The sequence below is a fragment of the Oryzias latipes genome, chromosome 14 (assembly GCF_053564925.1).
Source record: "Oryzias latipes strain Hd-rR chromosome 14, Olatipes_Hd-rR_3.1".
In the NCBI taxonomy this organism is placed as follows: Eukaryota; Metazoa; Chordata; class Actinopteri; order Beloniformes; family Adrianichthyidae; genus Oryzias; species Oryzias latipes.
In genome coordinates this window covers 26,706,281-26,729,773 of record NC_136250.1, presented here as the reverse complement: position 1 = coordinate 26,729,773, position 23,493 = coordinate 26,706,281, and the positions used below count along the sequence as shown (strand labels likewise).

The following is a 23,493-nucleotide window of genomic DNA, read 5'->3' as shown; positions in this document are numbered from 1 at the left end:
CTTGCAGACTGCATACGCTTTGCGACCAACCTGTGTCCTTGTGGAAGAGCGTCCAGCCTGAGACTGAAAGGTTGCAAGTTCAAATTCACGGTGGAGTCATACCAAAGACTAAAATTGGGACCCAAAGCCTCCCTGCTTGATACTCAGCATTAAAGGGTTGGATTGGACAACCACCCAATGGTTCCTGTGCGCAGCTCTGTCTGCAGCTCACCGATCCCCCAGGGGATGGGTCAAATGCGGAGAACAAATTTCACACAGCCAGGTGTGTGACGGCTAATGGAACTTTAACTTTAAATTTACTTTAATGTAAAGTGTTGCATAACTGTGAAAACCCACCCATCTCCAGATCAGAATCCATTGGAATTACGTTATTGTATCAAATAGCCAAAGAGTTACATTAGGACAGAGCATTAGTTATTTTGCTGCTCTGCTCTGGTGTTAAAACGTTAAGAGACATTTACCAAAAATCCCATTTTAAACTGTTGTTTTCTATACACTCAATGTGGAAAGTTTTAATGCTCTCACCAATTTTGCATATGAGTGAAAAAACACTGAACAAGCTTTAATTAACTTGCAACACATCTTTCAGTCAATACGTAAAATAGTATTTAATGTGTGTGTGCATGGCTGAATGGGACTTACTACCATTTTACTATTTACTGTCTGCATGGAAAATTACATTAAAAGCAGTCACTATATCAGAGCAAAACAGAAATGCACAAGATATAACCATGTCAGTTGTGTGCATACAGGGACTAGGAAAATGTTTATATATATATATATATATATATATATATATATATATATATATATATATATATATATATATATATATATATATATATATATATATATATATGTATGTGTGTGTGTGTGTGTATATACACACATATATATATATGTGTGTGTATATACACACATATATATATATACCGGTATATGTGTGTGTGTATAAACACACATAAAGGGTACATGCTATACTCCAGCTTTTTACCCTTCCCTTTAGCCAATGTGTTTGAAAAGTCAACTATCTTTTTGATTTTCTTAGTACTTAAACAGGAAATGTTTGATTGGTAACCTAAATGTTTCAGGCAAAGATCATTTCAAATCAAATCAAACTTTTTTTTAGCACTTTTCCAACTCATGAAACCCAAAGGGCTTTAAATAAAAACATGATCCAATTTTAAAAAACCAAAAGTAAGACAAGAGACCATTATACAGAACACAGACACACTGATGCAAAAACAGGCAAAGTAGAAATCTGGCTTTAGATTTATTTGTGCTTTTCCAGACACTCAAAGTGCGTACAATGTATGTCTATTAGTCAATCATTCATTCAATCCTCATTCATACTTGGTGATGGTAAGCTACTTAAAGGCGTGGCTGCCAGTACACGCCTATGGCCCCTCTGACCATCACCGGGACATTCATACGCATTCACACATCAGTGGTGCAACACTGGAGGCAGGGAGGGTGAAGTGTCTTGCCCAAGGACACAACAACAGTTGGAGCGGGGCTCGAGCCTGCATGATGTCAGTCTGCTGTTGAGGAAAGACTGTTAACATTTATCCTTATTCATTGGCATCTAGGGAAGGCACAGAAAGCTAAGTACAGTATCTGTCATGCAGTTATACTGTAAATGAAGGCTGAAGAAGACTTTATATTGATTCCAGTGAATTTAGAGTCCCATAAAGATGTTGACACTGTGATAGGCTAGGTGCCCTGGAGAATGAGTGCCTGCTACGAACGCCGCTGAGAGAGCAAAGCCCTAACCACAAGCGTGCACCAGCGTGGCACGCGGCCAAGAGTTTATGCTCCCTCAACGTCGTTTTTTATCCAGCAGACTCACAGCAGCACCCCCCCCTCCCCCCATCTCCTATTCAATAAGCCAGCTGTTAAGCCACACTATCAAGGCAGCCTGTCCAATAATTGGCTCCCCTCCATCCACCCTTTCCCCTTTTGTGCGGGGGAGGGGGGGCTTTGCGTTAAGCTGTAGAGCAACAGCAGATAACAAGAGCAAGTGACAAGCTCACAGTCAAAGGCCACCTCACACAAAAGGGAGCTGCTTGATGAATCATCGACATTGGCAGCCTCACCCCCCGCCCACCTCCCCTTCTCTTCACACATCCCAAATGCCAATCCCAGATCAATACCAAGGCTCCATTTGCAATTCATTATTAGCTGGTTATTTGAAGTGACTCTGTTTACAGTTTGGTTATCAATAATTACATCATGCAGGTGTCACGCCGAAACGGATGAAGACCTGGAACACTGTATTTATTCTCATTGGCTAAATGACAAGACAACCTGGCCTTCCGCAGAGGTCAAGGTTAACTAGGGCTTCACAACAACGAGCATCAGAGGCATGAAGATGGAGGGTTCAGCTTCTGCACACGCTTGGCGCCTTAGCTGAAAGGTGACAGCAAAGCGCTGGGCCAGATCACTTCCGACAGCTCATTTCAAATGCCATTGGTAAAGGTCAGCATTTACATGTCTAATTTGAGGCTGCTGGCTTCAGCGCTGGTGGATTATTCTCTGCCATCACTCAAATGATTAGCACATTTAGGAGGGCTGCTGATACTAAATTAAAATGTGGCTCTTGAATATAGAAGCCTCCGCAGCAAGAAACTAGTGTCACACTTTGATTTATTACACGTTCGAAAGAGGTATGAGCTAATTTTGAGATAAATTCTTAGGAGACAATGTTTTCCAAGTTAAAAACTGAAGTTTTTACCTTTTAGATTTTGTGGTCACTTAAAATAGTTTTAGTTTACAATGTGTTGATAATGACCTTTGAAATAATTAATCTTTGCCAAATTCCTAAAGCCTCGGTCAGATGCACCCATACTAGGGTTGACCCGTACGGGTTTTGCAGGTTTTTGGATTATTCGGGCTTGCTGCATCTTAAGGTTCATAGAGCCACCTTATAGGATGTCATCAAAATTGAATGTACCATTGTTGTGCATTTGGTAAGTTTATCGTTAAGGATTTGTGCAGCTACGTTCACACTGGCCTCGTTCAAGCGACTGTTCCAATAGCACCTTCAAGCGACCACTTCCAATTAAAAGTCTATGTAAGGCACATATATGCACGTTTACAATTCTTGCGCTCCCATGTTGTTATGCAAGTTTTTAAGTCAATTTTCGGGCAAACACCACACACAGGAGTTGCACAATTCACAAGTGTAAGATGCCCAGAGGATGTCGACACCAACTATGAACAAACTACTGCCTATATTCTAGCAGTCAGGCTGCACACAAGGGGCCTGCACTAATCATGTTGCACTATCAGGCTTTTTTGCGCAGCGTGCAGGTTTTGAGGGAGGTAAAAAATTGCCTACCCTTACATGCATGCTCTGGATAGGTTTGGCCTTTTATTTGCCCGCAGACTGCCTGTATACACCGGTAAGGGCAGTTGTGACTAAGGCTTGATTTATACCACATATTTCTTTCTTTTATTTTATTTTTTTCTGTTGACAACCTAAAGATCGTTGAGATTGTTTTGAAATTTCAGGGATGTCCTTCTAATTAAGAACTACCTTGTATCTGTAATGGCAAACTTCACATTGTGTTAAAAAAAGATCGGAAAGAGAGCAAAACGTAAACAACAAACACACAAGTAGAACTTGTCCTGTTTTTGTGACTAACTTCTACCAACTGTCTTCATTTATTTCCTGTAAGGCTCTTGTCACACATCACTTGGAGGTAACACTAATGCTGAACGGCACTTTGACTTGCATCATCTCTTTCCCTTCATTCCCAGGTGAGAAGCCATTCGAGTGCAAGCTGTGCCACCAGAGATCCAGGGACTACTCGGCCATGATAAAGCACCTGCGCACCCACAATGGCGCCTCGCCCTACCAATGCACCATCTGCCTGGAGTACTGCCCCAGCCTGTCAGCCATGCAGAAGCACATGAAAGGCCACAAGCCGGAAGATATCCCCCCAGACTGGCGCATAGAGAAGACCTACCTGTACCTTTGCTACGTTTGAGAATGGCAAATGAATGAAGAGTGCTGGGATGGGGTCAAAGGTAAGGGGAATGTAATGGATCGTATTGGAAGCGTGGGTCTTGCCAATCAGAATGTCAACGACAAACTGCTTAAACAAGAGGGGTTTTTCAATGCTAAGATGGCGACAACAAGCAGGGTTAAAGGGCGGTGATGATCTGGCAAAAGGACTAAAAGGAGGAACACTTGGACATGGAGATAGGGCATCTCCACCACTGTTTCGGATTTACCGGGTCATTCACTACATCTGCAACAGTTTTATTGTTCCAGGTCTTTTTATGCATCGCCATAAAGAAAGCAGTCTGCAAGAAGGGGATTCTTTAGATCTTGCTGCCCTGTTGTTGAGAAATCCGATTCTCAAGGGCTATCTGAACCTGCAAATCTATGGAATCCATTACTCCATTAACCTTCCTATATTTTCCTTGAATTTATTAATTTTGCTTTCTCATTTCTGGGGATCTTTCACAGTAACCACATGGTTTTCCCAGATCACTCGTCTTGTAGAAAATTACAAGAAAATTGCAGAACCCACCTCTTTTCTTTTTAAATCTTTTCAAATGTGCATTTTTATTTTCTTCTCTTTATGTCCAAATGGTGTATTAATCTTTCAATTGTCTCTGAATTCCACTCGTTAGTCCATGAAAATCTTCAGAAATTAGCAGAGGCGGTGAGATAGCCCCTGAGAATCAGCAGTAGATAAAACCATTGACTGGACATGTGGGAATATTAAAATGCTGCAAGCCAGGTACCCGTTTGGAAAGATGCTAGTGCTGCTTTTCACTGAGAGTTTCCAGCAGTTTTTTTCTTTTTCTTTGTAGTCTTCCTGGTTCCAGAGCAAGTCTAGCCACCTCTGGCTGCTCACAGCTCTCCCTCGAGAGCTAAAGGCAAACTTTCCTCACTTTTCTTCATTTACTTTATCTGCTTTTTGTCAAAGTTCGTCATAGCTTGATTTCCTAAATTAGAACACAACCGTTTCTGTTTGATGTTAGAGAGATTCCGAACATAAATCCCTCATGGAATTATAACTCGCTCTAAAAACAGTAACCCAAAATACCAGCCCTCTTCACCTATTTAGCAGGAGATAACTGGACTTCTTTTTCCTTGTGCATTTGACCTGATTACTATCAATATCTTACACTAAAGAGACAGTAGAGGAGCTGACATAAAGGGTACCACATTCATAATCATCCATTTGCCACAGTAAGCACAAATGAACCAGGAAAAAGGTTCTATGTTTGGGAGTCCTGCAGCTTTGACTGCTGGTGGTGAATGTTGAAAAAGTGCAGAGAACGCCTTCGCGCCGCACCTAAACTTTTACCAGAGGTGCTGTGGCAGTTTCAAGACTGTTATATGGCATCAAAACATGAATGTGAAAGGCTGTGAGACAGAAGGCTGTCAGGAGGCTAAAGTTGCCTTTTAATTTGAAGCTGAAAGTCCCAAATTCTCGTTGTTTTTCTCCTCCTTTAGTGTTTCCAACTGGAAACTCTCTCTCTGTCTGGCATGAAGAGCTTTCTGTGGGCGCGTTCCGACGCCCTATGCGTTTTTATAGTGTGCACCACCACTGCATATTCTGATCCATCGTTGTGGTTATATCTCTGCATCTTATTATCAAGTGTTCTTATTTTGGATTACCACTAGGAATACTTTTTTTTTAAAGCATTTTCAGATTACAAATTACTTTCCCCTGTTGTGTTGCTGATGCATCTATCCGCCACTCCATGGCAAAGGGGGCTCAGGAGAGGGTCAGTAGGCACCCACACCACGATATTGTGCAAAGAAATTTCCAACGTGTGCTGAAATATTGATAACAACCAGAAAGTTCAGTCGGACAATTGCAGGTGGTGGTGGTGGTGAGCGGTCAGCGTTTCTGGTGTCTTAGAAATTTAGCATTAAACCTGATTGGCATGTACAGTCACAGGTATTGATGGTTGAAACTGTATGATTATTGCACCTATCCAAATACTTAACTGAAAAGGGAGAAGTCACTGATCGGACTCAGCCCAATAGCTAAAGAGGCAAGCACTAAGACATCTGAATGAATCAGCTCTCTGTGGTTTTGGTCCCTGCGCTTCGTCTCTCTTGTCTCCCGTTGTTATTATTTTCGACCTTGAGTTTGATCTCAATACATCGTACTTGAATTACCTCGCTTTTGTGACCTCATGTCTTGTGCATTTTAATTTTCCTTTATTTTTTTGGTTTTGTTTTTATTTTAAGGGCGCATGAGTGCATGCTAGAAAAATGCACTGCAAACTCAATGAAGCAATGTGTACGCAGAAAAATAAGTGCCACGATGAAGAGATTTGTTTTTCTAACATTGTGTTTTCTTTTATTTCTTTGAGCATTACTTGTTGCCAAACTTGGTATTATTAACCCTGTTTGTTGAAGAGCCGTAAGGTTTGGTCATTTGTTATAAAAGCTACCTCTAATTTTTTTTGTGTGTGTTTGTTTTCAAGTTGTTGGGTTTTTGTTTTTTTCATTTGGTGAAAGCACATTTATTTGTGTTTGCATTGTTTTGTCATTGCTTCTTCATCTCATGCTTTTTTTCTTTCAAAAGTTGATTTATGATTGTGTTTTTAAGCAAAGTCTATATGAAAAGGAGATGATAAACATAGAGGTGGTGAAAAGAGTCATTCAAATGGATGTTTATTCCTCTCCTGTAGCCCTCCCACCCCACCCCCTGCATCTCCATCAACAGCAGAGGGAGAAAAAAAAAAGCAATTTTGAAGCCTTAAGTGATGAGTAAGAGGGATGCGGAGGATAAGACTAAGTACTATTGCTTTATAAGAGCGTTTAAAAACAAGAATTTAAACTTGAAAATATGTGAATAGAGTTGTAGTTTTGTAATGTGAAAAAAAGAGGGTTCATCCAAACCGCTGAACCGCACAGGACAGGTCATTTTTGCCGTGATGCAGAGTGCGTTGGACAATTGGAACTGCAAGTTGTAATCAAAAAAGATGAACCAGAAGGTTAAAAATAGAGATTCTCTTGGCAGATGAGCTCTCTTATGACACGTGTGTATATTCTTGAACAAGAACCAACGGAGGCAATTTCATATATAAAAATTGTGATATTTTTGTATTCAGTGTCGGTCCTTTTTCCATTTGTCGAGGGTTACAGCAGGGCGCAAATATTTGTATTTCTTCTTGATTTGTCAATTTTTTTTTTCTCTCTGGGTGTGAATCATTTTTGCCTTGCTCCTCTTTGATATTGTTGGACAGAAAAAGAAAAAAAAACAAACACAAAAAAAAAAATGAAACCGTGTGTGAAAAATATTGTAATAAGTGTTGCTTTCTGGATGTCAGTTGCATTGTAGGTGAAGGGAATAATCTATCCACCACAAATTTTACCAGTGTGTGCGTGTAAGTGAAACGTTACAAAAAAGTAATAATAACAATGGATGTGACAGACCTTTAAAAAAAAAGTGAAAAAGGCAGAGGAGGAGGGAAACCTGCCAAACCGACCAATTAGTACTCATTATTCACAGTTTTCAATCAAACTTGACTGTCAATATTTTTGTTTTTGTACTTGAAAAAAAAAAAAAGAAGGGATGGCATGTCCCAAGTTGTCTTGCCATTTTATTCTCAAACACTGTGAGCTGAGGGGGTCTTTTTTTTTATCATTTACCCCCAGAAAATTATCCACCAACTACAATATATCCAGTCACGGTTCAGTCTGAACACCACAATGCAAGACCCGCTCAGTCATTTTATCATCATCGTCCTCTGAATGTTTTCTACTTTTTCATGCGGGTGAAAGAGAGCGTTAAAGTGTGTTTACCTGTGTGTGCGTGCGTGTGTATTAGTGGGAAAATGCACTAATCAGATCAAATACAAAAGAAAATATTCTATGCCACTTTTTTTCTGTTGGAAAAAAAATCTATATATATATATATGTAATACATTGGCATTGATATAGTTCTTCCCTCAGTGTTCCTCCGATGTTTCTGTAATATCTTTGTGCCTAAAAATGGAAATTGTTCAACAAAAATATCCATCTATATCTGCTTCGTTTTCCGTATTTTCAGAAGAAAACAAAATGTTGTCTCCAGCACCCTAGGGATGTCATGAATCAATATATGACCAGTGTTTTTCTTTTTATTTGTTTGTGTATATTGTTTTCTGAACAAAGCAGGTCTTCATTTGTGAAGACAGCAAAAAAAAAAAAAAAACCTTCATGCTATTGAAATAGCTCCTGCAATTACTTTTTAAAGTCTGCGATCTATCCAAAAGCATTTATTTCGCAACACAAGTTTATAGGTGGGGAATCTGATACTTTTTAGAGGCTGCAGAGGCGAAATTTGCAAATACCGTTTAGGACAAAATCTGCTTCATGCAATTGTTTTTCTTTTAAGCAAATTAAGCCAGAGTCTGTCTCTTTTTTTTTTCCCTCAGCAACAGGTTTGCTGATCAGGATGTTTTTCTTGAAAGAAAAAATAAAACTAAAACCTCCATTTGGGCAGGTTTGCAGTGGGGTGTTTTCCTACTGATTTAATTTTTTTTTTTTTTTAGTAATTGTTTTTGATTAATTTCTACAAAATGCATTTAAGAGGGGATGTTAAATTCGTCAGAGAGGAATCATGGCATCCCTGGAGCTGGCACTATGTGTTTTGGTGTGGTGTTTCTAGAGCAAGTTAGCCATTTCATGCAATGTTGCAATGCATGTGCCATCGAGGTCTCGACTAAAATTGTTTGAGTAACAAAGCACCAAGACATTGTATTTTTTATATTAGCACTGAGGACCAATTGCCCTGTCGGACCAAGCATAACAAAGCTTTTTATGTAACAAAGCTTTTCTCTGTCCTTCCCTGGCTTGTCTGTGCTACTTCTCTCCACCATTGTCGTGACAGCACAAGTGCCAGTCAAGTTGCTCTGTATTAAAAAAAAAATAGTGTTTTTACTATGATTTGAATTGTTATAGTTTTTGTCTACCTCAGCACCTAATCTTAGCCTAATCTTAGAAGGTGCCCAATTATTATGTTTCTTTATTTTGTGTTGTTGTCAGCTGTGGTTTCTATTTCTTTTCTTTTTCTTTTTTTATGCATTAGAGCTTTGCAAAGGTCCTTTGTCTTTTCCGGCAACAATGTGCTACTTTTTTTTTTTGCTTTTTTTTCCTTGGTAGGGGCTCCTGTTGAGCCAAGCCATCAATCTATAGCCACAGTCTGATATAGAGGCTGTTCTGTTTTTATTTCTTTCCCACGTAGAATCAAACACATCTCTTTGTAACATTTCAGTGTTCTCTGATGGAGTGTGAAAAAAATAAAAAGGAAAATAAAAGATTTAATGCTGCAGGTTGTCTTTATGTTGTCAATAAAGTCAATGTTGTGCCTTTTATAGTGAAAATATAAAGAATATTTCTTTGGTTTTCAAATCCTACTAACAGTAGATGTTTTTTGTAGTGAATTTTTTTCTGTGTATTTTTATTTATGGGGTCTCATAATAAAAATCAAATCATGATGTTCAGTTGTATACTTTCAATCTGCAGTTAAAAAAAATTAAAAAAATGAACTTATTTTGTCTCAAAGTTCTCTTTCTCACGCGATATTTGCCTTCTGGATCAGCGCTGACATGCGTCGGAGAGCGAAAGATGTTTATACCTCAATATTTTCTAAAAGGGTTTTATGTCACTTAAATTTTTGCTGGAGTCTTGCAGGAGAAAATTTTTTTTTTTTTTTTTTAAAGTTATGAACCACAAAAGCAGCAGCAATCTCAGTCTTACCAATAAAGTTTATACAGACATCCTTCAGGAATGATCAGACGTGAAAGTAAGAAAATCAGCGATAATGTAGAAATAATCCACCTCATTATCTATTTGTACATCAAAAATGTACCAAGTAAGATTTAAAAAGAAACGGTGTGATTAGAGAACAATGACAAAGCAACAATTCAATTCAATTTATTTGTTTAGCCCAAAAAAACAACAGCAGTCGTCTCAATGGGCTTTGTGCGCATTGATCTAGGATAAAACATAAAATCAAAAGGATCATGAACACACACAATTCAAAAGAAAGATTCTAAACTGAACTTGCTAAACTCTGAGCAATAACTTTGCAGATTTATGTTTAATGGTGCGGTGGGGAAGCTTGCATTCTCCATGCTCCTGTAACCCCCTGCTCTCTGGCATTGGGGGGGGGGCCCTGTGGCAGTTCCGTCGGCCCTGCTCCTGCGGTGGCTGACGTGGGTCATGGCCCGGTGGGCGGATTTCCTCCATCTGCTATCCCGTGTGGGTGTCTGGGGGGACCCCGGCTACCACTGCTGCTTCTCCTTCAGTGGGGGTCTTGGTGTGGGGATGACTGGGCACTCCCCCCTTTTTACATTCCTTCATCCACCGCAATAGAACCCGACACTTATTGGCATAAATCGTATGCGTGACAGAATTCACATGCGTTTGTTTGTGCGTGTGAGTCGTAGTGTGTGTCATCAGCAGCAAGCATTACAGTTAAACTCAAACTGAAATATTTTCTAAACCCCAACCAGGTACAATCGTCAATCATGTAGGCTAAACCTGATCACATGATTTGAACTATCCCCTTTGACCTGTCTCACTGAAGTCCCGCTCCGGTCATCTTTTGATTTACTGTAAAAGTGTTTCCAGTGGTTTGTTAATTATGATTATGCCAAAATCCCAAAAACGTGTTGTTTTCTAGGACATCGTTTCTGCAGAGTGGCAGGAGATTGTTTGAAATTCACCTCTGAGTTGTGGGTGAGGTCATTGGCGCGGGGTAAGCCCACCTCCTTTTCCAGTCACCCATCTGTTTACACCCTGTCCCACTAGCTTACGGCCCCTCATACCCCCAACCCATCAAAAATGGCAAGCAATGGGAGCTATCCAGGCATACAGTTTGGAGCCAGATCCCGGGTTGGATGAGGAAAACAAAGACGTTCATGGATCTATTTGTCTACAGTTGGACGCATTCATGACAATTTGAATATAGAAACACTCATTAATGCAAAGAGCTTAACTTTCTTTTTATATGCCCCAATCATGAAAGAGATTCCAAAAGAACAAAAACTACTATATTTTTAGTAGGTCTTTAAGAGAAACACATCAATTCCACATTTTACCCAAACTTGTCTATTTTTTTTTTCAAAGTAGTTCCTGCTTTGTGAAAGCATGGCTGTCAGCTATTGCACAAAAACAGAAAAGTAATGATCTGTGTGAAGGCTTATTTTTTGTCATTTTGAAACATGGAACATTATTTTTTAGGGAAGGACACTGGGACTTTTATGAGTTATAAAAAAAATGTAATAATATGGTGGCTAAAAAGAAACAATAGTTGATATGGACAAAAATTCTGGTTAATTTCTAATAGCTCATGAAATGTTACACATCAAATTTGTCTCGATTTAGAGCAGTCTAGAGCCATCTAGTGGCTCAAATGGCAAATTGCATCTAAGAAAAAAGCTAAATAGATTACAACTACTGAAATTGAAAGACAGCAATAATACAACAATAAAAGATTTCTTTGTGTTCTATAAATATTTATTTTAAATACAATGTCTGCAACTTTTTTTTAATTATAATAATTGCATGAATCATAGTCTCGACCAAATGCTTTGAAAAAGGCAGCATCCTTCCTTGTAAAAAAGCAAATACGTTTGCTTTTTTTTTAACCCCCATAATATTAAGCCCCTCTCATGCTGCCCTCCAGTGGAGTCCTCAGGTTTCGTGTATGTAAGGTTTAAGATTTCTGCCTCTTTGTGTTCACCTTTCTGTAGGATTTCATAAAAGACTGATAGTTTCTCCAATCCAGTCAAAAGTTACAGAATTATTTTCCTCTCTCTTTTTTTTTGTATTTCCATCCCAAAACAAACACCATTTTTTAATGTGACATACTTTTTCCAAAAATGTGTACCTTATTTTGGACTATTTTGCTGCAAAACTCAAATAAATTTGAAATTTTTATGTTTAAGCATGAAATGCAAAAAAAAAAGCTCCTTGTAATTATTCTTTTAATGAGTAATTTGTTTTGCTGCTCTGACAGTAGTCTGGATTAGGACAAATATATAGCTTGCCTTTAGACTTGCAATGTAGCTATAAATTTATTGCAAGCTTAAACATAACATTGCACTACTTCTACGCTCTGGTTTTGCCACGATTTGCTCTCTTTGACTCACATGATCAGATGTTGACTTCAGTATATTGGAAACTAATGAGGCAGCTCTTTGTTTTCCCTGTTCATTCACGCAGGGCTCCCTGTAGAACGGCACCAGAAACACTTTAGCAGCTAGGTCTTTTTGCTTCCTTCATTTCAGTTTTTGACAGAAAAAAAAAACAGGAAATGAGAAGAAGTCATTGTGAATGCTCTGGTTGGACTTGTTGCTTTGATCTTATTTCGGGGCATGAGGAAGGAAGGGACAGGGGGTGATGAATGTTTCGTTTGCTTATTTATTTAAATACCTTTTGTTGCAACAGAAGTACTGATCTTTGACCTACTTGGCTGAACGGGCTTTTAAGCTATTCAAATTCAGTTTAAGTTCCCGGGTTTTCATTTCAAACATGGTTGCATGCAGATTGGAAGGTTTTTTTCCCTTGTGCTATCTTAGATGACCCCACCCTTACATTGACGTGTTCTCCCTACCATGACAAAGGTGGATAAAGGTGGAAAGATTTCATGTAAACCATAGACACCAGTGAGGTTCAGAAATAATTGAAGAAAAAAGGTTCAGCGCACTGTCTAGTGGGTCTAGATGACCCAACTCCCAGCGTTAGGGGAGCGCTAGGATAGCACAAGGGTTAATCAGATCATGTGACCTGTGGAGTTTGAATTCAAAATATTTTAATGGGGTTAGTAAAGCATGTCAGACTAAACTTTTGAGCAACATCACATCAAATTTGATTTTTCGGTTTATTATAAACCCTCAAGTTTATTCATATGGTTTTTTTCCAATCTACAAAACTTTAATTGATATTTAGGTGTTCCCAAAATGCTTTTGTTTTTATATATAGTTCTAAAAACGACAGTAAACAATTAGTCATGAAGATTTTTATCCTGTTGTCAGAAGTATTAAAAAATACAATTGTGCAATGTATACATCTGAAGGCTGTACTACTAATAAGCATTAATACATTTTGCAACTTTATATAAAAAAATTTAAAAAAAAGCTTTTACACCAAAAGTGTGACTTAACATGGTCCACAGGGCTGTCTATTTCCTGCTCGACAAAAGTGATGCAGTTGTACACAGTGCCCTCCTGTGGCGGATGTGAAGAACTACAGGTTGTGGAAGCTCCTCTGAAGGATGAAAAAATTAAAAATGTTGAGTTTTGCTCATGGCTGCATATCTATATAATATGCTGACGTTATAAACGTATGCGTATTTTAAATCTGTTTAACTCAAAATGGAATTTTTGGTTTGCCAAGAGCCAAGATCAGGGAGTTCCCTTTTTTATTTTTATCTGTATTTTTATCGGTGTACAACAGTGCTCTGTTGTAATATTACTGTATACAACAAATAACATCTGATCTGTGCTAAACGTATTCTAATGACCCAGTTTTACAGCAACTGTTTCATGATCATTAAACCATGTATAATAACGTTTATGATCATTTAAATTTATAATGCATAACAAGCAGTTTAATTTTCCTGTAACAAGTAGGACTACTTTTATTGTTAAAAAATTACTGTAATAAAAGTTGGACTTTTTTTGATAATACAATCCATGAAGCTAAGTTTTTTTTAAGAGGTTTCATTCTGTGGCTAAATAAGTAATTTTTAGTACATAATTTCAACAAATGACAAAAACAAAAAACATTACCAGTAAAGTTTAATAGTTTGTTACATCTAATTTATATATATATATATATAAAACACATACAATGCCCACCCATCCCACTCTTGAACATTGACACCATGTTTTGCAATGTTTTAGCATTTTTTAGCACAATTTATCATCTCAGAGAGAGCCAAAAATATTTTTGCACTACATTATATATTTACTTCCAAGTTGTGCATATAGAGCATTACACATAAAGATATTAACACTTAAATGTCTCCCAGTATCACCAATTCCATAACATTTTGATATTTTTTCATTTATATTTAATTTCCAAATATTTTTCCAAATAACTGACCAAGAGGATAGTATGTGAAAGCTGTACTGTATATTTTAGTGTTTTTTTTTCATAATGTTTTACTTTTGTTTTATGGCACCAACCTTTTTTCTGATATTTTTTCACGTTTATGTCACTTTTTTTTCTTTAATTTTAAATTTAGAATTCAAATTCCAACCGTATACGTTTATTATATTATTGTTATTCTTCTTTGTGACGTGTGCTGATCTCAATGGGTTTGACCTGGTTAGATGAAGATGAATAAATCTTAGATTTTTTTTATTTCAATACAAACTTTAAAATTATCCATATATGTTTTATCTGGATGTAATAACATCATTTGTCTTTAACCGACGATTTCCATTAAACCCCTAGAAGCATCTCCATTGTACTTTAGTGCCGCAGACCCTCTACGTATGTGATCTGGCGTAAAACATAAATGCCCAAAGCAATGTCATCACATCAAACCTGCCACTGAAAGCCAATAGAGCCCTCATACTGTAGACGTTTAGCCAGTTAAATTACTTTTTGAGGACCCCTTTATTTCCCACTGCTTTGTAGCGGATAGAGCCACTAACTCAAGCAATGCGACATCCACTGAGTTTACATTCACATCAGTAAAGCAGCAACGCTCAGGCGACCTGCCAAACTGACCACAAGGTGCCCAGTGTGATGCTGTAGGCCACAATGGCCACCAAGTAGACTCTGAACAGCAGCACGTCCAACACGTAGCCGACTTGGAGCCATTCCTTGGCAATTTCCCGGCACCTGTCCCTCTTCTCCAGGAAGCCGCGTATTGCCGTCACCTCCTGCAGGATGTTGTCCATGACCGGTGGGTTGATGTCCCTGGATGAGGGGGGACGCAATCCAAGCATCCCAACATCTCGTTCCTGCTGGCTGTGCCTTTGGCCCATCTCACAGGTATGGTGGAGGGTGCACTGGGCTGCAGGACAAGATGACATTTGGATGAATTGCATACACTTTCATTCACTGGGCAAAGGCCAGGATGATTCTAACAAATGTTCATGTTCATGCATGACCCACACTGATCCTTTTTTGAATATTCCCAATGGTCTTTTGATTATGGTTTTACCATTTTTAACTAAAATACATAAGTGTCATTTTCTAAGACATAGCTTCTGCAGATTGGAAATTGGTTTCTGAGTTGTGGCTAAACTGTTGGCACAGAACAACCCCACCGCCACTCCCCATCATCATTTACAGGTGGATGAGATCAGAATTTTAAAGTAAGTATCTTCCTGATTCACAACAATTAGAATAAACAATTAAGCTCAAAATTGCAATTTTGAGCTTAATTGTAATTATTAATTACAATTATTATTTTTTTTTTTTTTTTTGATGTCCCCCATCGTCCGTCATGGTTTGAGTTTCTTGCCTCAGTTGTAAGTTTTGTTTCTGTCATGTTTGAGTTCTGTTTCCTGTTTTATTTTTAAAGGTTTCCTGCATGTCATGGTTTTGAGTTTTACTTCCCTGGTCCAAATCTCTCCTGATCGTTTTCACCTGTGTCTTGTCAGTTCTGTTTGTATTTGAGTCTTGTCTTGTGCTGGGGCCTGTTTCAGAAAGGAGGTTCAACCAACTCTGAGGTTGAACTTGAACTCCGAGTTGGTCAATCGGGAGATTAACAACTCTGAGTTTTCTGTTTCAGAGAAGCTGATCCGAGTTAGATCAATCAACTCTGAGTGGACTGATTCGGAGGTGAGCGTGAGCACCGCGACTATAAGAAGCCATTATCAATGGAGCGCAGATATCACGAGTCACCATGGCAACCGTGAAAAAAAGAGGTCTGCGTATTTTTCGCCAGCTGAACTTGACGTGCTGCTGCAGAGTTACAGTGAATATGAGCACATATTCCGGAAGAAAAGCAACACCGCTGCATCTGCAAAACAGAGACAGTTAGCGTGGGAAAACATAGCTGCTCAAGTTAATGCCTAAGTTTGCATTTAAATCATTGTCATAAAATATTGACTGTAATAATTTTTTAAATAGCGTACGGTGTGAAATAAAAAATGGGGATATTTAGGAGTACTTTTGAAGTGTTATTCCTGGTGTAAATGCATGAAATGCTGCATAGTGTACAGAACCAATCTGGGGGGAAATGCATTTAATGTCGGTAATGTTAAAGGACTTTCTTGTTAACCTTCCCCTCTTGCAAACATTGGTCAGTTTAATATTAATACATGCAATTGTGTTTTTAACAGTGAATTTTTGTCTACTGTTGAACCTTTCGCTGCGCGAAGACTTCTCCTTTCTTTTCTCTCGTCTTTCCGACCGTGGTCAGAAGCGCAGGGGAGATTTCCTTCAGGGCCGAAGGGAATTCTCCTTCGGGGTTCACTTCCCGTTCGAAACCCTCAACCTCCAGAGCGGATTAAGAATGACTCCAAAACAGTTATTCTGGGAATGACACCTTCTCTTTATTTAACTAAGTGCTCCGTCCTCCGAATACACAATATATACCAAGCACCCATCTGCACCTGCAATCGCCCCTCCCCTTCTCTCTCGTGGCTCGCACCCCGCTCAGCACACACACGCTGCAACACTACCCTTGTATTGATCAAGTGGTATAGGTTTATATGGGATTAAGAAAGTAAGCAGTGCTAGCAAATTGTGTTTCCAAAAAGTAATTGTTACATTAATCTAATTCAATGTCCCTGATTTCATTTTCATGTAGATGCAATCCTGCAGGAATTAAAAGAACATGGCAGCAGCTAAAAGTGAAAAAAAAAAAATCGAGTCTTCTCAAAATCCTCGTAAATGTAATTCTCTACAAATTAATGCAGCCTCCTCGTCTATTGGGTCCTCCAAAAAAGAACAAGCCATTCTTGTCACTTAGACCGTCTCTGTGTGACGGACATTTGGGCAATGAAGGTTAAAGCGAAAAATACCGCTTCGTCTTTAAAAAGGGGAGGGGACCGGCATAAACTTTGAGTTTGGAGAATAAAACCTGCTCCCGACCAGGTTAGGTTCACAGCATAAGTAACCATGGATACGGACTCCGAGTAGAAGTTACCTCTCTTTCAGAAACGGGTTTGACTTACTCTGCTTTCTCTGGTTTAACAAACCTCCCATTCTGAAACGGAAAACCCAGGGTTTCCCTGATTTCAGGGTTAATGCACTCAGAGTTTACACTTAACCTCCTTTCTGAAACAGGCCCCCGGTCCAGACTGTCTTTTCCCTGACCGTCTTCTGCCCTGTTTGTCTGTTTACCTGGTTAACCTACAGTAAGTTTTGTTTTGTTTTGTTTTCCTGCTTAGCAGCACATTGTGTTTGTTAATAAACCTCTGGACTTGGAACCGTGTGCCTCCCATCTCTGCATTTTAGGTCCTTCATGCTCATCAAGCCTCGAACCCGACATCGTCAGACAAATGCCACAAGAACATGTTAAAAACAATGAACATTTTCCACAATTTCATCGAAGTGCGTCTTTAAACTGTCTCAAAGATCTAAAAAGTAAAAAAAAAAAAAAACTTTATATTTTGGAACAAAAACATGAATTTATTTTCTTTTTCAAATGCTTTCATTAAATTATTGACTTTAAACTGTCCCAAGAGGAGATGTTATTTAAAACACTCAAATATGTAATATATTAATAAAAAAAAAATCTTTTCCTCTTTATATAACAGGTTTGGCATAAACTAAAATAACATAATAAAAAGTTCATGTTACCTTTTGACCAATTTCTTTTTTTTGTATTTATTTGTTTTCACTTTTTTTCCTTTTGACTTTTTCAATGGGTATTTATCCCATGCAAGTAAAATGTTTAGTTTTTTCATGTTATTTAATAATACAAACAAAACATCCAGTCAATGAGAAAGTTGTCTAATAAAATAACTGAATGGAAACGCCTCCTTTTTTCTAACCGCTTTATTCTTTCACTTGACTAAAACTCTCCTATGTACCTTACCTGTCCCATAGTTGTTTTCCTTGTAGTGCTCCAGGTCTGAGGCCTGGGAGGACAGTCTGGAACAGAGGCGGTGCTTCTTGCGGATGCAGAAAAGGACAGGAGCTCTTTCCAGAACCAGGTACTTCACCCAATGGGGAACCGGCGGCTGCAGGTCCTGCTTGTGAACCAGGCGCACAATCAGAACCGTTTCCGTCAGGCTGATCACCAGCAGGGCCATGCAGACCACAAAGTACACGCCTGCAGGACGGGGAAGTAATACTAGGTTTGTATACATTAAAATGTGATTATTTTTGATGAAAAATGTCTATATATGCTTTAAAGAAAATCTTCTCTGAATGGTCGACTACCTATCAGTGGCGTTCCTATGGCTGTGGCAGGCAGAGTGTCAGACACAATAATGAGGAAGACCGAGTAGCCTAACAGCAAAGTGATCTTAAAGGAAACTCTTTCTCCGCTGTCTGGCGGCAGATAGAAGCCAACAACGTCCATCACCATCAAGAAGATGCTGGGCAGAAGCAGATTCACGGTGTAAAACAATGGCCGCCGCCGGATCACCACCTAAAAAGAAAAGCCAGGTATGGTTTTTGAAAAAATATGTCCACAACAAAAGCAAAGATTGATAATTCTTTGTGGAGGCTTTCATTTTAGTGCCTTTAAATGGATACACAAACTGTTTTTGAACCCAAATGAGTCGATGTGGGAAAAGAACACGGTTCTGAAGCGACATTCAGCTCTTTTATCCCTCCATGGCGGTTCCTTGGCTTTCAAGAAAAAAGCTAAAAATATGATTGAGGACTGGGTTTTTAAAGCAATATGAGCTAAATTATGATAATGTTATTAGAATAAGCTTACAGCACATATTCCTACCTTCTGCTGCACAACAGAATCTGGTTGCTGTTCAGAGGCAAAGATCTTAAAGTATAGAATAGCATTTACATGTATGAAATTGCACAGAAAAAAAGGAATTTGCACCAATGTTGTCGTGTATAAATTTAGAAGTATAAGAAGACATAGGATGATGATATGCCAAAGTAATACTAATAGTAAAAATGATGTTTGACTTGACTTTGAAACATTAGGAGGATCCTATTTGACACGGGGTGGATTTTATTTTGAAAGGAACCATGGTATTTGAAAGGAAAATAAGTTTTATAAAGTTTTTTACATTAAAATAGTATGTAACACTGTTTGATGATTCAATGATTGTAAATATTTGAAAGCATTTTGGAATTAGTATCGTAATGGACACAGAAACAAAGTGTTTTCTAAACAATAACGTGGGACTTGGTAGCATTTTGCTTGGTAGGAAACTGACACAAATGGCTCATATTAGCATTTTAGGTTACAGACTCCTGCTATAGATAATTAAAATCTATGAGGGAAAGTATCAGCATCATCTGTTGTCATTTTTGGTGTTATGTAAAAACAAAAATACCTGTGCAAAATCTAATTTAAGCCAAATACATTTAAAAATGAGACTGCAATAAGGTTCAATGTTCAGAAATTCATAAGCTTACATGGAACTTCATCTCTGCATAATAGTCGTCATTGTCCACACTGAAGATTTTGTACTTGGACAGGATGTGGAGGAGCTCCCACTCCCCTTGGTTCATGAAGACACTCTTGTCGTCCCTCAGCTTCTCAGGGCTTCGCATCAGAGTGATGTTTATGTCATCAACTACAAATGGAACAACACATCTGAGCCGGCATGAAACACATCAACCCTCACCTAACAACCCTGCTCTGTGAGCACAGATCCCAGCGTGGGGCAGCAAACCAGCTGCTCTGCTCTGGACTTAGAGGAGCTGCGTGAAACACATCAATTACAGGTAGCTTTCTCCTAACTTGCCTTTTTGTGTTGCAAACGCATAAATTCCAATCACTTGTGGTACAATTTTACCTTTAACTGTGCTCATTTTTAAACAACAAAAGCATCTCCTGAGCCACTAATTCAGTTAATAAAGACCTCCTTACTGGTATGCAGCCAGCTTTGGAAGGTGAGGCTGCATTTCTGGACATCAAACGGGAAGTTGTAGATATTGAGAGTGCAGGCTGTGACAACTTGGATGGGCTTGTAGTTTCGCACCAGCCCATCGTGTGTGACATAGACGTAAGGGATGTCTGGAGACTTCCCCACATCCACGCTGGAGATAACAGACACAAGTGACAACAGCGATGCTGGGAGGAACAAAGCGAAAGGCTCACAAACCATTAACAATTACTCTTACAACTCGTTGATGAGGATGTCGGGGACCCACACGTTAGCTGTGGGAAGAGAAACTTGTTTGACTTCCTCAAAATCCTCCGGATTCCACACCAGGAATTCATCCGTCCACGACTGCAATAATCAACATCAAAGAAAGGTGCTTGAAAAATGTAAAAAAGAGGTAATGCATCAATGTTTTATTGAGGAATGTCGCTACTATTTAGATCGACAAAATGACAAATTGCTCATCATATGAATATCTGAATCGCTCATCCTTCTTACTTGTCTGTACCACACGTATGTTGTCAAAACCTGGTTCTTCTCATCCTTTAGAGGAAAACATGAAGAAATCAGAGTCACTGAAAACACATAATTTGATGCAAGATATCAGGTTGCTGGTGGCTGGTCTGGTCATTGAATAAATAACCATTAACCCTTAGAAGTCCGGGGTCTTTTTAAAGTTTTTGGCTTCACAATTTGCTCTGTTAATATTTAGTCAAAACCCCAGATTCTTGTTTTTTTTATATATATATATATATATATATAATTATAGTTTTCCTTTCATAACACGATTCCACAAAGAAACTGAAACTGCCCAAAAATCTCACTTGTCAATTTGGATTGAAATATTTTTATGTTGTCTAACAAAGATCAAACATGATGAGACAAACTAAAAATGTATAAAGCTTAAATCAAAACCAAGACAAATTCAAAACGATGTGAAAATTGTCTAAATAAATCACTGAACTACAGCTTATTCAATGTTCTAAAGGTTTATTCAAAGGGTGTCATAAAAATGTGTCATAGCTCTTTTTATGTTGGGCTTTAACCAAAGGTTTCAAAATAGAAACTCTTTAAAATCTTTACGCTAAATTTGTGAATGTAAACTGTCTATAGCTGAAACCAATGTAAGATGCTATTGGAAAACTCACATGTGAGGACAAAGACTGCTAAGGGTTAAAGTTTTTCAAACACAAAAGTACTATTTTGCCAGCATAGATGCGAAACATGGTGAGCTTAGATTACGTATTTATTAAGGTATGTGTTTATTTAGAACTGATCAAATAAATACACATAGGTGCAACGATAATTCACTATATATGCAAAGTTCAAAAACAGCCAAAGTCCAAAACCCTTTTTCAATTCAGTCCAAACTCCAGTTTATATAAACCGCAGTTTTACAGAATTACATTAAATAAAGACTAAAACGCTCTAGTTACAAAATGACATCAAAGATGCAAATGTGTAAAGCTAGTGTGCAACCACCAGCACTGATTAAAGACATGCATGAGTTCCAACTCACCACGTTGAGAATGGAGTAAACCATGAGGTCTATAGCAACGATGGTGGACGTCCTCCAGTCCTTTACCGGCCTCACGCCTTTCTTATATCCTGAACTCAGAAACTCAGACAGACGCACCAAAGTAGCGTTGGCAAACCGTCCGCTGCTGCTGCTGCTGCTGCTGCTGCTGCTGCCCAGTTTTTTTGCTGAAAAGACACAAAAGGGGTTAAGCGTTTGCTTTGACATACTTTATTCATAAGCAAAAGAGTGGGTCATTATTTTGTTAAAGAAGGTTCAACTACATGAAGAATTGACAGACTTTGGTCTTCTGATTGGATTTTCAAAACTAGTGCATATTCATGTAAAAATGTCATCAAATGTCTTTATTTTCTGTTTTTCCAAATTATGTTATTGAAATTTGACATGTAGCACACAAAGTTTGGAAAACCAACCAATAAACAACACAAATCACAACAGCAAAAGCAGACCTCAGCAACTAAAATACAAAACATCCAAACGCATAAAGATGCTTCTATTGTCTGTCCAGTCTGGATCAGTTCACTGTAATGATGTTATCATTTTCAAACAATCCCACAAATATTTTTTTGAAAATGTTAATAATGGCTTCAAAATTTCTAAGGTGACGATCGTAGAAATAGAAGTTTTCTGTGTTTGAGGCATTGCAACTTAATAATCCCATTGTAGCCTTCATAGCCAACATCTGTAGACATCTTATAACATTTTTGTTCAGTTTCAGAGAATCTGTTACTAGTTGCCGAAACTGGAGTAAAGTCTGTCCTACGGTCAAATTAAGTTCTTTGCTTTCTAAGAGAAACCAATAGCCTTAAATTACCATAAGCAGTGAAATCAGGTCCGGAGTTATGATCGACATTTAGGGCGGTTTGGTGAATTTCCTGGATTTCATTTGCAATATATGCAGGAAGGGATAGAAACATTTTGTAGAATATTTTATTGCACCTTTTTATTTTTGTTACATAAAGATTTCTTCCCATGAGTCGGGCTACAGTTGATTTAAATACCCAGCTCTTAAAAACTTGATCTTAATTCAATGTTTGCAGCTCAGAATAAAATCTTGATTTTAAAAAAAAATGCCCACGTTCTTGGTGGCAATCCTCTGAAAGCTCCAAATGTTTTATTTGTCTTAACCTAATAAAATGTCTTCGTTTTTAGTTGTTCAATTCTGCTCTTTTTGACTTTATCGCATCAAGCACTTAAGCCTTATCAGCATCTTAAACTGAAGCGTGTTATTGGAACAGGTCTATTAAAAGCAGTGCTGTTTTTTTAGTCTGGTAATCTACAAACAAGCAAGACATTTATGTTACTCTGATAAATGTTGACACAAAATACATGCTGCCGACTCAACTGAAATGATCCAATAATGCCACTTGCTTAGTGGTTGAAAAGCTTTCATAAAGAACTTTAATTTAAAAGTGAAGATGCTTTTATATCTAGAATAAGCTAAAAACATCACAGAACGTTTGCAAGTAAAATAAAAAATCAGAAGTTCCTGTACCTGTGCATGCTCTTAATGCTCCATCAATCAGAATGAAAAGAAGCAATGCCCAGGCGGATGAGGGTCTCATGGCTCTGGTCCACCTCTGTTTTCTGTTCAAAGTCACTCTGATGAAAGGCCACGGGATCCTTAACACACCCGTCGACTATATGCATCACTTCACCCTCATCCACGATGAGATCTTGTTAGTGTCAATCGGGTCAAGAGGGAGCATCAATCTGCCGCGACGCCACTCCTCCTCGTTCAGTAAAGCAGCAGCTGACTGTGATAAGTGGAGCGGAAAAACCACAGACGCTCTCCCAGGGCTGCTGAGAGTGGATCATGTTTCCCATCTGAGAAATGATTTCATTAAGTAATGCAACATCACTAGAAGGGCATGACAGTGATAGTCAATTAAAAAGCTATTAGGCAGGATGTCGTCTCACCTGCAGATGGAAGTCTGAGTAAACATTGACGTCTTTTCACTGTTTTAGTTGTTTGTAGATGTCTG

General features: G+C 38.4%; 2 protein-coding genes and 1 long non-coding RNA gene across 6 annotated transcripts in view; 2 read left to right on the top strand and 1 right to left on the bottom strand.

Annotated features, from left to right (window-relative positions):
* The window catches only part of zbtb16a (zinc finger and BTB domain containing 16a), a 164,228-nt gene extending 154,936 nt beyond the window's left edge, over positions 1-9,292 (top strand). For 3 of the 4 annotated variants that reach the window (XM_023962110.2, XM_023962108.2, XM_078930309.1), the window contains exon 7: positions 3,763-9,292. In XM_023962110.2, the coding sequence (XP_023817878.1) occupies positions 3,763-3,992 (230 nt within the window). In that variant the 3' untranslated portion in view covers positions 3,993-9,292. The remainder of the gene's footprint in view (positions 1-3,762) is intronic. The other variant, NM_001305414.1, reaches the window with a different exon arrangement.
* A 5,014-nt stretch (positions 9,293-14,306) lies between these two features.
* On the bottom strand, positions 14,307-23,209 carry htr3a (5-hydroxytryptamine (serotonin) receptor 3A). The gene is made up of 9 exons (XM_078930820.1): positions 23,004-23,209; positions 21,491-21,675; positions 20,470-20,514; positions 20,210-20,319; positions 19,956-20,125; positions 19,499-19,659; positions 18,329-18,539; positions 17,982-18,218; positions 14,307-15,002 (listed from the first exon to the last, which is right to left on the bottom strand). Exons 1-9 carry the CDS (start codon positions 23,071-23,073, stop codon positions 14,692-14,694), a joined length of 1,500 nt encoding a protein of 499 aa, XP_078786946.1. The 5' UTR covers positions 23,074-23,209; the 3' UTR covers positions 14,307-14,691.
* LOC144983699 (uncharacterized) lies at positions 17,226-19,810 on the top strand. The gene is made up of 4 exons (XR_013647459.1): positions 17,226-17,298; positions 18,008-18,243; positions 18,450-18,556; positions 19,619-19,810. It is a non-coding gene; the product is annotated as an uncharacterized LOC144983699 (long non-coding RNA).
* Positions 23,210-23,493: the final 284 nt, after the last annotated feature.

Excerpts from the sequence above, each read along its gene's own strand:
- htr3a (XM_078930820.1), bottom strand. The coding sequence starts at position 23,073 with ATGAGACCCTCATCCGCCTGGGCATTGCTTCTTTTCATTCTGATTGAT. Across the intron at positions 20,126-20,209 it reads GACATCCTCATCAACGAGTT|CGTGGATGTGGGGAAGTCTC; the intron begins GTAAGAGTAATT and ends TGTTATCTCCAG. Across the intron at positions 19,660-19,955 it reads CCAAAGCTGGCTGCATACCA|TTGATGACATAAACATCACT; the intron begins GTAAGGAGGTCT and ends TTCCATTTGTAG.